The sequence below is a fragment of the Chelonia mydas genome, chromosome 3 (genome assembly GCF_015237465.2).
Source record: "Chelonia mydas isolate rCheMyd1 chromosome 3, rCheMyd1.pri.v2, whole genome shotgun sequence".
NCBI lineage: Eukaryota > Metazoa > Chordata > Testudines > Cheloniidae > Chelonia > Chelonia mydas.
The window spans coordinates 122,526,956-122,542,124 of NC_057851.1; the positions used below are offsets into that span (position 1 = coordinate 122,526,956).

The 15,169-nt window shown below is 42.3% G+C and overlaps 1 protein-coding gene across 4 annotated transcripts in view; it reads right to left on the minus strand.

The window, feature by feature from the left end:
• The window catches only part of RNASET2 (ribonuclease T2), a 71,714-nt gene that overhangs the window by 23,291 nt on the left and 33,254 nt on the right, over positions 1–15,169 (minus strand). For 2 of the 4 annotated variants that reach the window (XM_027833274.3, XM_037895141.2), the window contains one exon: positions 11,789–12,320. The exons of 1 other annotated variant lie outside the window; for it this stretch is intronic. In XM_027833274.3, coding sequence (XP_027689075.1) covers positions 12,132–12,320 — 189 coding nt within the window. In that variant the 3' untranslated portion in view covers positions 11,789–12,131. Of the gene's footprint in view, positions 1–11,788; positions 12,321–15,169 lie in introns of those variants that run through there. One more of the 4 variants, XM_037895142.2, reaches the window with a different exon arrangement.

The following is a 15,169-nucleotide window of genomic DNA, read 5'->3' on the forward strand; positions in this document are numbered from 1 at the left end:
ATTATCTTGTATACTGAATGCTTAATCACCATCTCACGTTCAAAATGACAATGGGTTATTAGAATGTGCACTATGTATCAGACTAAAAACTAAACTGTCTTACTGATTGGCAAACCTGGAGGGATTGTGTAATCTGAATTAAAAGTATGTTGTTTATATTGTCAAATATATGTATATTTGGCTGCATCTGTCACATGAGGGATTATATCAAACTGCCAATACATGAAAACTTCCTACCTCTGTCCCTAGATCCACTGGCAGTTTCCAGTGGAAGTCAACTGGAAAGTAGGAGCTCAGGAATTCTGATCATCAGCCTCAAAGGACTAGATCCCAAAAAGGGGACTTAGACTCAGCAGCTAACTTTCAGGTGCCCTGCCCCCGATGGAATCCACAGCTCTGAGTTAGGTGCTCAGGCACCCTATAAAATAGATGGGGAGAGTCAGGTCCCTAAGGAAAGGATTCACAAAAGCCAGCATGCTGAGCAGGGAGCCAACTAAGCTAGCCAATAGGAAATGCCAAGAAGAAGGGTGGGTCCTAAGCCCTGACCCTCAAAAGGAGCTAGGTGCCTAACAGGAGGTGCCTGCCTCCATTTAGGATCCTCAGCTGTGAGACATCTCCTAGAGTTCAGCATCTAAGCCATATCAGTCCTTTCCTGAGGAAAAAGGGAGGTGGCAGTGTCTCCCTTATGCTCACTAGCCAGAGCACCCACCCAAGATGTGGAAGACTCAGGTTCAAATCCACCTGAGTTGAAGCAGGTACTGACAACCCAGGTATCCTATCTCCCAGATGATTGCTCTAACCACTAGGATATAAGATAGCTGGGGAAAATTTCTCTTGTTGAAGCTATTCCACTTTGTATGAAATATTTATTGGAGCAGGGCCTGGAAGCTGGGTCTCCCAGCTGAGTGCCCCGATCACTGGCCTATAGAGTCACACTCACTCACTAGTCAGGGATTTTATAAAAAGTGGAACTTCAACAGGGGAGATTGAGAGAGCCACACCCATGAACTCTTCCGGTGATTAGGGTTCTTACATAGGAGGTAGGCATAGGAGACCTAAGTTCAAGTCCCTGCTTCAACTCAAACAGAGTGAGGTTTTTAACCTGGGTTTCCTGGAGCCTGGGTGAATGCCCTAACCACTGGGCTATTGGATGTGAGGTGCGGTTGCACCACCACCATTGTTTTGTGCTGGCCCTGTTCTTGTAGGAGTGCTCCAAGAACCCTGACCAGATCAGGCCCCACAGACAAGATAAGCAGGAATATATCTAGTTTGAGGATCCTGCCAGGGCTTAGATGTAAGGTGCATGTCAGGACAGAGCTGGTTTTTTGCATGCCCACCGGCAGACATTTTGGAACCCAGAGGATTTTACCAGTGGAAACTTAAGTACCTACATGGTTAGGCAGCACCTGAGTAGGAGTTTTGAGGATCTAAATTTTGTATGTAAACATCTACAGTGGCAGATAGGTGGTGTAATTGCTTAGTTTGGATGCCCTCAGTGGGAATACCATTTGAACGTGCCCGCTCCGCCTCCCATCTGCTTTTCCCATTTTTTCCCCCCTATTAGTTTTTGGAGATGCTGATGATGATACTTGTGATCTCGTCAGGGGGCTTGTGAGTCAGTAAGATGCCCTACAACAAACCAATGCCAGTAGTCATCATTCTTTAGCTACAGTCTTTAGAACAGGAGTGAAACACAAAAAAAGGATTGAGCCATTAATGGGCGCACATACTGTACCTTCCTCAGAATTTCAAGGGAATCAGTTGTCAAGCTCTCTCAGAACTCCACTGCTAAGGAACATTCACTAGTTTGAAAGATTGTATGAAATTTTTTGGCACTTGATTGAAGAATTTGGTTCTCTGAAGTCATTGTAGATAATGAAGTGGGTTTAATTGAAAACAAAACTACATACAGCAGAACCTCAGAGTTACGAACTGACCAGTCAACCACACACCTCATTTGGAACCGGAAGTATGCAATCAGGCAGCAGCAGAGACCCCCTCACCCCAAAGAAAGCAAGAACAGTACTGTGTTAAACGTAGACTACTGAAAAAATAGAGGGAAAGCAGCATTTTTCTTCTGCATAGTAAAGTTTCAAAGCTGCATTAAGTCAATGTTCAGTTGTAAACTTTTGAAAGAACAACCATAATATTTTCTTCAGTGTTACAAACATTTCACAGTTACGAACAACCTCCGTTCCCAAGGTGTTGGTAACTCTGAGGTTCTACTGTATTTGAAAATTACAGGGTAGTTTGTATCCAGGGTCAATGGGTCCCCAAGATCCTGAATTTTGTTCCATAATGGCTGAGCCAGGTGTTGACTTTTCTAGAACTTAGAGAATGAAACCTATGAGAATTTCTCAGAAGGCTAAGGACAAACACAAAGCAGCAAGAACCATTATTTACATAAAAGTGAAGCCATTGTCCAGCAACTGTGGTATTTTTTTAATTGTTATTATTGTCCTAACAATTTCAAAGTATCTGAGCACCCTAAGGGCCACAATGCTGTTTCCCACATTAGGTAACAGAACAAATAGTCACACTATTAATCAACCTACCTGGTAGCCAACAAATCTTGCAAAACCGTATGCCTCCATCATCTGGTAAGTACCTAAAAATAAAAGGATTTGCAACACAACTTGGCTGTTGTCAAACTCTAGCTTTGATTATCCCACAGAAAGTGATTTCAGGGTCCATCTACTGAGACTGCTCTAACACTAGCCTCCAAGAATCTAGTCCTGGGGGACTGACAGCAAAAGCTTTCTGGACAAACAACTTCTGTGATGGTTATAACCTCTCCCAACTTGGGAAAGAACCCTTAACACTTTAACCTGTGGAAGAGTTAAAGTGAGACTTTACCGAGATAATACTGCCACATAGGTCAACAAGAGGAAGTTTTATGCCTGTGATGGAAATATGTAACAGTTTCTCTCGGTACAGAAGCTGATGATGGCAACTTTAATAATTATTTGGCAGAGTAGCTGATCTGATAGAAGCTGCCTATTGGAATATCAGACATTACAGTATAACTGATGAGCTTTTAGCTCTTGCTGATTCTGTTCTGGCCTATCTTGTCTGATTTACGTAAGCCCTACCTGCAAAGGACAATTGTGGGAACTATAGAAACTAGCCACCTGTTTTCTACAAAATGTGGTTCTACTCTGAAAAGTGACTTTATACAAACACCATAGAATTATTTTACATTTCTCAGCAATTTTCATATCAAATTTGCTCAGTTTACAGGTAAAAGGGGAGTTAACTGTCAGCCCTGCAAATGGAATCTTGTTTCCGACAAGTTTTCAAAGCTGTGGGGTTTTTATCTGCTTAATGTATTGTTAAAGCTGATGTCACCAGTTACATAGGAATTATCACACCCCATCAGTCCAGTGGTCTGTCTCTGACAGTGACCAGTACCAGATGTTTCAGAGGAAGATACAAGAGCTATGCAGCAGGCAAGATGTAGGGAAATCTGCGCATGCCACACATTAGGTCTCATCCTAGTCTCTACTAGTTAGAGCCTGGTTTAAGCCTTGAAGCACAAGGTTTAATATCCCTTCCAAAATATTTGATATTAATTATAACATATTCTGGATATTCTTGTTACCAGGGTAAGTGTCTTGTTAAATTCTTGGCCTGAACAACTTTCTGTGGCAATGATATTGTGGTGCTATTACACAATCCTCCAGGTTCTTTTTCTTAGCTTGAGAGGAAGTCTTAACTTTTGACAAAACATGCTGTGGTGTTAGCTTTGGATTACACAAGGCTTTGGGATAGAGAAAGCTGTGCAAACAGCAGGAGAGTTTGCTTTCTAACTCAGTGTCCAAAGCCATTCTTGAGGCAGAGTTGCACCATGGGATCTGGGCATTGGTACTGGGCTGAGATACTTGGATGAAGGGTTTGCCCTGCATGCTGTTTGACCATCTCATTTCTGGACTGGTGCTTCTGTGGAAGTAACGCAAGTTACACAAGGTAAAACCAGACTCAGCATCGCTCATCTTTTTTCCCCCACTGGGAAACTAACCTGCAAGACCCTGAACATCTACTGCTCAGCAGAGGGGCACCACTGATGTCCAAACAGGCCACTGGTGTCAGAATGGGCAACAGCATCATTATTCATAAAAACAATTCTCCACACCAGCTTCAATGAGGTGGCACAGATGGAACTCAGCATATAATTTTAAATCAGTGAAGTAGCACAGGTGGTCTTGCTATTGGAATTTAGTTGATTTTCTTGATGATGCATGAGCCAAAAAAGAATCCAGCTCACTCTCCTGCAGCTGTGTTAGCTCTGCAAGGCTGACGGTAGATTTTCTTTTTTCTTTTAAAGAATGCAGATATGACTGAGGACGGCGGCGGTGCGTTCTCTTTAGAAAGGTAATTGCCAGAGAAAATATAAAGGAGCATAAACACTGGTAAGTCAAGTATAATTAGGCAGGCCACAAAAGTATTTGAAGGGCAGCTAGCAAAAGACAATTGCAAAAAAAAAATTTTACATACATCAGAAACAGGAAGCTTGCTAAACAGTCAGTGGGGCCACTAGACAATCAAGGTGCTAAAAGAGCACTCAAGGTAGAGAAGGCTGTTGTGGTGAAGCTACATGAATTCTTTGTATTAGTCTTCACTGCAGAGGATGAGGGGGAGATTCCCTCCCCTGAGCCATTCTTTTTAGGTGATAGATCTGATGAACTGTCCCAGATTGAGGTGTTATGATATATTGATATGTTATACAGTAATAAGTCACCAGGACCAGGTGGTATTCACTCAAGAGGTCTGAAGGAACTCAAATACCAAATTGCAGAATTAGTAACTGTGGTATATAACCTATCACTTAAATTGGTCTCTGTACTAGATGAGTGGCAGAGAGCTCTTGTGATGCTGATTTTTTTTTTTTTTTTTTTTTTAAATAAAGGCTCCACTGGCAATCTTGACAATTGGAGGCTGGTAGAGCCTAATTTCTGTACCAGGCAAACTGACTGAAACTACAGTAAAGAATAGAACTATCAGACACATAGATGAATACGATGTGTTGGGGAAAAGTCAGCACGGTTTTTGTAAAGGGAAACCATGCCTGACCAATATCAATTCTTTGAGGTGGTCAACAAGCATGTGGACAAGGGTGATCCAGTCAATATAATGTACTTAGACTTTCAGAAAGCCTTTGACAAGGTCACTCACTAAAGGCTCTTAAGCAAAGTAAGCAGTCATGGGATAAGAGGGAAGGACTTCTCATGGATCAGTAACTGGTTAAACGATTGGAAATAAAGGATAGGACTAAATAGTCAGTTTTCACAATGGAGAGAGGTAAATAGCAGGGTCCCCCAGGGATCTGTACTGGGACCAGTGCTCTTCAACATATTCATAAATTATCTGGAAAAATGGGTAAATAGAGAGGTAGCTGTCAGGAAGCAGGGCCTGCAGCAGAGCTAGTCTCCAGGCAGCCTCATCAGTGCAGTTGGTCTGCAACAGGCTGCCTGATTAGCCATGCATCCTGACTGGCTGCAGAGGCTAGCAGGCCGGCTCTTAAGCCAGCAGCAGCTTGCTGGTTTCTCAACTCATGCCCACCACTGTGCCTGCTCCTGTGTTACCTTATTCCTGCTGCTCCTGCCTTGCACCCAGCTTTGCTTCTGTCCTGCCCCTACCTTGAACCCTTTCTTGCCCACTACCATGCTCGCTCCAGTTCCTGCCCTCTGGTTTGACCCTTGGCTCTGGCTCCTGACTATGGACTCCAACTCGACCCTTGGCTTTGGCACCCCATTTTTGCCTCCCAGTTTTACTTGTGGCTTTGTCTCCCAACAACTGACTCTGACTCCAGCCACTAGGTCTACTGTCTGCTCCAGCCCTTAGGCTTGCCTGCCCTCATCCCTATTGGCTGACAGAAGCAAAGTTTGCAGACAATACAAAATTACTCAAACTAGTTAAGTCCAAAGTTGACTGCAGTGGGTTACAAAGGGATCTCACAAAACTGGGATACTGGGCAAGAAAATGGCAGATGAAATTCAATATGAAGTGCAAAGTAATGCACACTGGCAAACATAATTCAAATTTTATATACATCATGATAGGATCTAAATTAGCTGTTACCACTAAAGGAAGAGACCCTGGAGTCACTCTTGCTAGTTTTCTGAAAACATCTACTTAAAGTGCAGCTGAAGTAAAAAAAGCTAATCAAATGTTAGGAATCATGAGGAAAGGAATAGATAAGACAGAAAATATCACAATGTCACAAAATAAATCCATGGTACACGCACACCTTGAATACTGCATGCCATTTTGGTCGACCCATCTCAAAAAAGATATATTAGAATTGGGAAAAGTACAGAGAAGGGCAACAAAAATATGATTGAGGGTATGGAACAGCTCCCATATTAGGAGAGATTAAAATGACTGGGACTATTCAGCTTGGAAAAGAGATCACTGAGGAGGGATATGATGGAGGTCTATAAAATTGTGAATGGTGTGGAGGAAAGTGTTCTTTACCTCTTCATATAACACAAGAACCAGGGGTTCACCCAATGAAATTAATAGGCAGCATGTTTAAAACAAACATAAGGAAATACTACTTCACGCAACACACACTCAACCAGTGGAGCTCATGCCAGGAGATGTTGTGAAGGCCAAAAGTATAACAGGGTTCAAAAAAGAATTAGATGGATGTATCTATCCTTCATAAACCTATCAATGACTATTAGCCAAGATGGTCAGGGATGCAACTCCATGCTCTGGGTGTCCCTAAACCTCTGATTGGTAGAAGCTGGCTCTACATGATCGGGGATGGATCACTCAGTAAATTACCCTGATTTATTCTCTCCATCTGAAGCATGTAGCATCTGCCTCTGTCAAAAAACAGGATACTGGGATAGATGGACCATTGGTCTGACCCAGTATGGCCGTTCTTGTGTTCTTAGCGTTAAGATATCTGTGGATAAATCTGAGAGAGCTTGTCAGATGTTAGCCCAGACTTAAGTATATCTTCTACTCACCTGCATTTCTGTAATGTTTTGGATTATAGGGTGAGCAGCAAAGACCTCAATATTAAGGTTGCCTAATGCTTTCCAATACAAAAATTCTGATTTTTTATGAAGAATCCTCGTACCCAGGGCCGGCTCTACTGTTTTTGCCGCCCTAAGCAGCGCACCGAGTTGCCGCTGCCGCGAGCGGCTGAAGATAGAAGCTGCTGCCGAATTGCCGCCGTGGATGGCTGAAGATGGAAACTGTCGCTGATTTGCCACCACAGGCGGCTGAAGAGAGAGGCTGTCGCAGAATTGCCGCTGCCACGGAAACGCCCATACGGCACATGGACTGCCGCCCCTTGCAGATTGCCGCCCCAAGCACCTGCTTGGAACGCTGGTGCCTGGAGCCAGCCCTGCTCGTACCTCCATGGCTTGCAGCAGGACTTTGACATTAAGCAGGTAGTGTCGTCCAACACCAAGGTACTATGCTTAACAGCTGTAGTGTTTTGTTAAACTGTTAGTGGCAAAGCAAATTCAAAATATGTTTTTTTTTTTAATATGAGATACATAAGCGTGGCCAAAGTGTAACCGAACCCAAGATCTTGGAGGGGATCTCTAAGGTAAATGCATGTGCCCAGAACAGGACTTCAGCATGTGTTAGGTGTTTAATTTCCTGTGTTGACTCATTTTTAAATTTTTCTATATTCCATAGCAGGCTGCTACTTAGCACAATGCTGTCTCTGTCATCTTTCTCCTTCAGTTATATAGTTTTTTAAATGAAAAGTCTCATATCTGTGATAAAGTATAGAATATATTTTTCACAATACTGGGAAGCTTGTACACTAGCTTAGCAAGTGCTTGTCAATCACAATCTCTTCTCTGTTACATTAGTTGCAATTATTCCTCTCTGGGTTGGCAATGTGCTTTATACTTCCCAGATGATACTTGTTTATCTTCACTGGTTCTGTATTTGGGAAGAGTTGGCTTTATCTTTGCATATTTCACTGTGGCAAGGTTGTCTGTTAGCTTGTCACATCTAGACAATTGGTTTCTTGTTTCCCTGCATTTAAAGTACATAATTGCACTCTCGGTTGTTTTGCCTAGATTTCATTAAAACTGGTTTGTATTAGAGATTTCTAGTCTTTGCAGAGAGTTGCTATAGGTATTAACATTACACCCCCCCCACCTTTTGTTTGGCATTATTCATAAAGATATTTTTAGCAGCATCCTGTAATACAGGAAGAAAAGAAGAAAGCTAAATGCTGTTATTGATTTAAATGTCCACTAAACAACTGTACAACATGAACCAACAACTCTATTGCCACTTCTCAATTTTAAGAAACCTTCCTGGCTGTTGATAGCCAGGTACAAGTATGACTGAGAAAAAGTTGCAGAAGTTCAGCAAAACAACAATTGATAACTGTACAGTACAGCATCCGGCATTTGCTGGTGTGATTCCCTCCACCCCCATGCTGTATCCACTTTTGTTAGCACTAAACAAAGGCCTGCAGAAAATGTAGGTTCCAAGGAAGCCATATTTACTGTCAAGTCTCGAGCATTCTATTTTCTTTTAGTTGGGTTAACGACAGTTGAGTTAATAATAAAACTCAGAAGTGATAGAAAATGTTAAGCCAGAGCTCCATGAGAGATTCTTGGGAGATTGCAGTTATTGAAGCATGTCATTGTTTTCGCTCCATAAAAACAATGATGCTAAGATGTAGTATCTTGAAAGTTCTTGGGGCAATGAAGAACACAGATCAGATACCCTTTTAGCCAATCCCCAGTTAATAAGCGTTTTCTACAGCTAGCAAAAGTGACTCTTAGGGCTCGTCTAGACTGGGAAATAGTTTGGAATAGCTATTCCGTAATAGTTCCCTGTGTAGGCACACTTATTCTACACTAAGCATACCTTTGTGCACTTTGATTAACCGAAAGTGGATTAAGCTAAACCACAAAAAGGCACCCTGAGTGCAGAATAAGTATGTCCAAATGGGAATTTAGCGCGGAATAGTTATTGCACTTTAAATTCACACCCTAGTGTACTTTGCAATAGCTTCCAAATGTAATCAAGCCCTTATTCTACCACTTAGGTGTTTTTCAAAAAGACTTGTCTACACTTACATTTTATAGCGCTCTAACTTGCTGGCTCAGGGGTGTGAAAAACCACTCCCGAGTGCAGCAAGTCCGAGCGCGTTAAAGTGCTGGTGTAGCCAGGCTCCCAGCGGTCGGAGCTAATCCCCTCGTGGAGGTGGATTACCAGGAGCGCTGGGAGAACTCTCTCCCAGAGCTCCTGCGGCAGCGCTTTGAAGTTTCCAGTGTAGACATACCCTTTCAAAAGGCTAGTTAAACTCTATCATTATATCCTGAATTATGAAAGAAAGCTGCTGACTGTAGCTTTGATAATGGACAATATCACAAAATGTCAAAATTGGGCTAATAAGTTTCCAATAGCAGAATAAAATGAAGGCAGTTTAAAAAAGTACCCTAGAGTACTTATTGCTGAAGCCTTTTAGGTGTACGTTAACTTATAAATGGTAGCTTTAGACTTTCAAGTGCTCAAGTTATAACTGAAGTGGGAGGGCTTATCATGGTTGCCAACTCCTATGATTTTACCATGAGTCTCACTATATGTGGTATTTAAACCCTGGCTCCTAAATTCATGTTATGTGAGAATCACAGCTTTCACTGAAGAAGACATGTTTCCAGCCCTCGCGGTTGTGTAGCAAAGCTTGAAAACAGAGCCTGATGGATCCAGCCCCAGAAAACAAATAAAAAGAACCCCGCTGACTGATTCATAGTTTGTTTTTTTTAAATTCCTGGGGTTGGCAGTACAACTTGTTGTTCATACTGGAATTAAATCAACCTCTGTGTAAAGGACCAGAACAAAGCTTATGCACCACTGAAGCCCTATGATGAGAACTGAAATGGTACTAAAGAAGCACATAGGCTTTGTGCTGGTTTTCTGCACAGAACAGAATTTCACCCAACAGGGATTAATTTTCTGCCAGTGTCCCTACTGTCAAAGATAGCTCCCCATAATTAGAAGAAAAAAGCCATATTAATGATTTCAGAAAGACTCTGTTGAAAGCAAGTATGTTCTCATTATTTCATGCATTTTAGGTAAGTCTCAACAGTTACCATTGCTTGGAAAATTCTGGCATGAACTGAGGAAAGCTTAAGGACCTAAAATGGAATGTTAATGAGCACTCTGCATGTAGTACAAGCTTCTAGGATGAAGGTTTGTTTCACTCTGAGTTTCATGCACTTCACACAGTACTGTAGTTTGGATTCACAACTTCACAGGAAATTAGTCAGCAAAAATATTTAGTTTCATGCAAACATTTTCATCAGGTTTTTGAAAATGTATTTTCCAAAAGCCTGACGTAAATGTAACTTTGGGCCCTACAAGTAGCAGGTTATGTCCCTGTAACTCTTTACTGTGCATTGAGAAGTTATTCAACAATACCAACACGGTGCTACTGACAATCATTGCATTAAGGGATCCTGCACTAGCACTCGCCATTACAAAGAGATGTGTTACTGGACAAATATACATACTGAAATTTTAAAAGATCCCAAGACAAAGATTTCCTCTTACTACTGATAATGTCATACCGTGTTCATTACTAAAATCAGTCCCGATGAAAGAACTACGGATGCTCACAGCATTACCAGAAGACAAAGTACCATCCCTGAAAATTTCACTGACTTTCTCTGGATTCAGTCCAAAGTAATACTGATAAGCAGTGAATTATTTCTGATCTTTGAGCCAATCTGTGCTCTTTCATGTACAAGCAAAATTCCCACAGAACTCAGCTGGAGCCCCCACCTTGAAAACAAAGAACAGAATTTGTCTCTATTTATTAGAAAAATTCAATAGTGTATTCAGCCATCCCACACAGGAATCACTGAAATGTACCAGATAATACCAGCATCCTTTGAAGTCGGTCTCCTTTACAATATTAAAGTGTTACAAAATAATGTGATTTATTCTTTAGTGATGCAACAATTCAAAAAGTCCTGGCCCTTTAAGATTCCTCATATGGGATATATGGATCACTTGATGATTACCTGTTCAGTTCATTCCCTCTGAAGCACCTGGCATTCGGAAGACAGGATACTGGGCTAGATGGACCAGTATGATGGTTCTTATGTTCCTGACCTACCAAGTCATTTCTAGTGGTAGGTTTTCAAACATTTGGGTTTGGTGATATCAGATATGTCAGAAGAATATGGAGTCATTCAGGCTAGCAGTTTCAGAACTAGCTACTGCTTATGGGTGCCTCAATTTTTGGCTGCCCAGTCAGACATCTTGGGTGTAATTTTCAGACTAGCTGAGCACTCACAAGTCAGATCAATGGGAACTACAGGGGTTCAGCATCTGGAGGAGAGGGAAATCTTGGCATTTTGAAAAGGGCAGCCAAAAACTGGGGCACCAAAATCATCAGTGGCCACTGGCCACATTTGGGAGTTTGCATCTTAGCTTTTCATTCGCCAAACAAGACAACACAAAGATAACAAGCCCAGTCCTGTGAGGTAACAGTTACACACAATGCTCAATGACTTCAATCGGTGTAAAAGGGGCTTAACACCACATAGGACAGGGCCTCTATTCAGCACTCCCTGGCAAAATTCTTATTGAAGCTAATCAGTGTTTTGCCTGCATAAGGAGCTCTGAACAAGACCCTTAGTTATCATGTCTGAATAAGTTTTTCTCCCAAGAAACTCATCTCACTCTGAGAAATAAGAATCTTTTTATAGTGGGCTGAGGGTCGAATTCATGCTCTGTTTGCAATTCCAAAAACACACACAAATAATAATTTAAAAAAAGAGTTCCCAGATAAAGAATCGGACTTTAATGCAATTCTGAACTTTGAGAAGTCATTTCTCTTTTAAACAGTGTTTCCTATAGTAAAAAAAACCAGTCAGATTCTGACCTTAGTTAAACTAGTGCAATTACCACAGATTTCCAGCTCTGGAACTGACATTAGAATCTGGCCCATTGCCTCTTTAATACAAAAGAATCACTTTATACCTATAGCACTTCAAACATTAATCCCCACATCACTCCCGTGAGGTAGGCGAGCATAGTATCACTTACTCAAAACAGCTTTTCCCATTGCTTTGCAAAGTATCTCATTTTAAAAAGGTATCTGTTACCAAGTATTTCAAGTTCTGGAGGCTTCAGTTGTAAAACTGAACCTGTGCAGGGTAATATGTCAGGGTATCATTACAGACAGACAACTCCTCAGGTCCAAAATGCCAGTTGTTTGGCATTACGTAGGATTCAGCCTCTGAGTGTGTACAGTTTCTCAGCTCCAAGTCTTTGGTAAAACAGAATTCAATTTGACCAATTGTTTGCACTTCTTCGCCCTAGAAACAGTAAAAATGAGATACTCAGCTTTTGAAGGCACTCACAGAGGCTTCTTGTTGTAGAGGAGAAAATAAGCTAATCCTCAAGATCAGGGGTCTCAAACAGGCAGCCTGCGGAGTTATTTCCTACAGCCCACCATAGCTCCCCTCACCCCCCTGATCCCTCCCTGCCTCCACCTCTCCCTCCCCGAGCGTGCTGCTCCCCTCTCTACCTCGCAGCGCTTCCCGCCGCCAAACAGCTTGGCAGTGCTTAGGACTTTCCAGGAGGGAAGGTGGAGGAGCGGGGACACAGCACGCTCAGGAGAGGAGGCAGAGAAGAGGCGGGGCCGGGATTTGGGGAAGGGGTTGGACTCGGGGCTGGAATGGGGGTGGGGAATGGGTGGCAAGAGGCGGGGCAGGAGCGGGGGGCTTTTGTATCTTTGTATGAAAAGGTGTCAGTAATGCAGCCCTCAGGCCAATGTAGTAGTCCTCATGTGGCCCTTGTGGTGATTTGAGTTTGAGATCCCTGCTCTAGATATAGATTGCTTGTTCTTATGGTATATTGAAGATATGTGACTGTAAAGGTATGGGTGGATGATGTTTCTAGAAGTATCTACTGCATACAGTTCATAGTATAGACACCTTGTTCCCTTTATGCAATTCACAAAGTGTGCAGGTCAGTGAATCCATTTGGATACTGTGACAAAGTTCCTCCTCTGCCTTGGTGGGTCTTGTGCTTATTGGCGGATTTGCTCACCTTGGAGGTTCACAGCAGCCCTCAATTCGGCCATTTTCGTGAACCCACAGTCCGGGTCAACTCCTCCTGTGTCTGATCAGGAGTTGGGAGGTTTGGGGGGAACCCGGGCCCGCCCTCTACTCCGGGTTCCAGCCCAGGGCCCTGTGGAATGCAGCTGTCTAGAGTGCCTCCTGGAACAGCTGTGCAACAGCTACAACTCCCTGGGCTACTTCCTCACGGCCTCCTCCCAACACCTTCTTTATCCTCACCATAGGACCTCCCTTCCTGGTGTCTGATACTGCTTGTACTCTTCAGTTCTCCAGCAGTATGCCTTCTCACTCTCAACTCCTCACATGCGCACCACAAACTGAAGTGAGCTACTTTTTAAACCCAAGTGCCCTGATTAGCCTGCCTTAATTGATTCTAGCAGCTTCTTGATTGGCTGCAGGTGTTCTAATCAGCCTGTCTGCCTTAATTGTTTCCAGAAAGTTCCTGATTGTTCTGGAACCTTTCCTGTTACCTTACCCAGGGAAAAGGGACCTACTTAACCTGGGGCTAATATATCTGCCTTCTATCACTCTCCTGTAGCCGTCTGGCCCGACCCTGTCACAATACCTAAGATATTGGCTATCATTTTTTAAGATTCTTACTAGAGGGAATCTCTAATTTATACTGATAAAGAGATTTCTCATCACTGTAGTATTTGGGCACCCTTCAAAAAGAAGAAATGTATTGGATTTTTTTGTAACAAAGTAAATGCATACACACCTGAGCAGTCTCCATGACAGCAATCACTGTTTGCACCACTATCATTGCCTCCCCTATTCCTCCTTTCCAGAATAGAAATAACCAGGCTTTAACCTGTTCCACACATACAGCCTCTCTTGATTAAAAGCACTGGAGCAAATTCCTGTTCCCACTGAAGTTGATGGCAAAACTCCAATTTTCATTTGTTGTTTAAAAAGCCCTTAAAAGGGTGGCAACTGGTTTTGATAGTTGGTGGGTCTTGCCCATATGCTCAGGGTCTAACTGATTGCCATATTTGGTATCAGGAAGGAATGTTCCTCTGGGTCAGAGTGGCAGAGACCCTGGGCGGGGGGTGGGTTTGCCTTCCTCTGCAGCATGAGGCATGGGTCACTTGCAGGTTTAAATTAGTGCAAGTGGTGGATTCTTTGTAACTTGAAGTCTTTAAATCATGATTTGAGGACTTCAGTAACTCAGCCATAGGTTATGGGTCTATTACAGGAGTGGGTGGGTGAGGTTCTGTGGCCTGCAATGTGCAGGAGGTCTGACTAGACTATCATGATGGTCCCTTCTGACCTTAGAGTCTATGATTTAGTGGGTTTAAATGTGAAAAAGGAAAGGCAGAGCACAAAAAGACTCAGAATATTGCTAAAGCAAATTAACTTGACAGCACAAAAAAAAGATATTCAACTCTAAAAGCAATTTTAACTTGGAATGGTTTTCATGAAATAGCTTTCTGCACATGTGGGATAACTCCACCAAATGTTTTCCAGCAAAACAGCTTTAATAAACTGTGATAGGGAAATTAGTGATTGTTAGAGCTGATCTGAGACCTTTCTAGGAAAGGTCACATCACAAAGTGATAGTTAAAAGGGAGGGGGAAATCACAACCTATATAGCTAACTAAACTCAATGCCATGTGCATTGTTTTGTAGCTTAAATATATAGTTTATTTTACTTTGGTAGAATTTTATTTGTGCCATAATGTATTGATTGTGCACACTAAATTCTCTACTGCAGGCAAACTTATAGATCAGTTGCTGGCATGGAAAGGGAAAATGGAACCAGATTTTTAGGCAGCCTTGGCTGGAGAAGACAGATCATTTAGCTCTGTCCTTCCGAATCATAGGAAAAGCCATAAAACTTCTCCAAACAGGAATTCTTTCGGGACATTGGGTAAGGCTCTGAATTTGCCTGACCCCATGTGCTATCAGGCAAAGTCTTTTTATTTTTAGTAGGACAGAGCTAAAATTTGGCCTAAGTTGAGACAGTTGAGTACTGTATGCCTTGAGGTAAATATATTTCAGGGGATACTTGGAATGTCCCAACATAGAAGCCAAAGAGGAAAAATCAGCAGAAGTTAATACATTTAGTTTCATCAAGATAAACT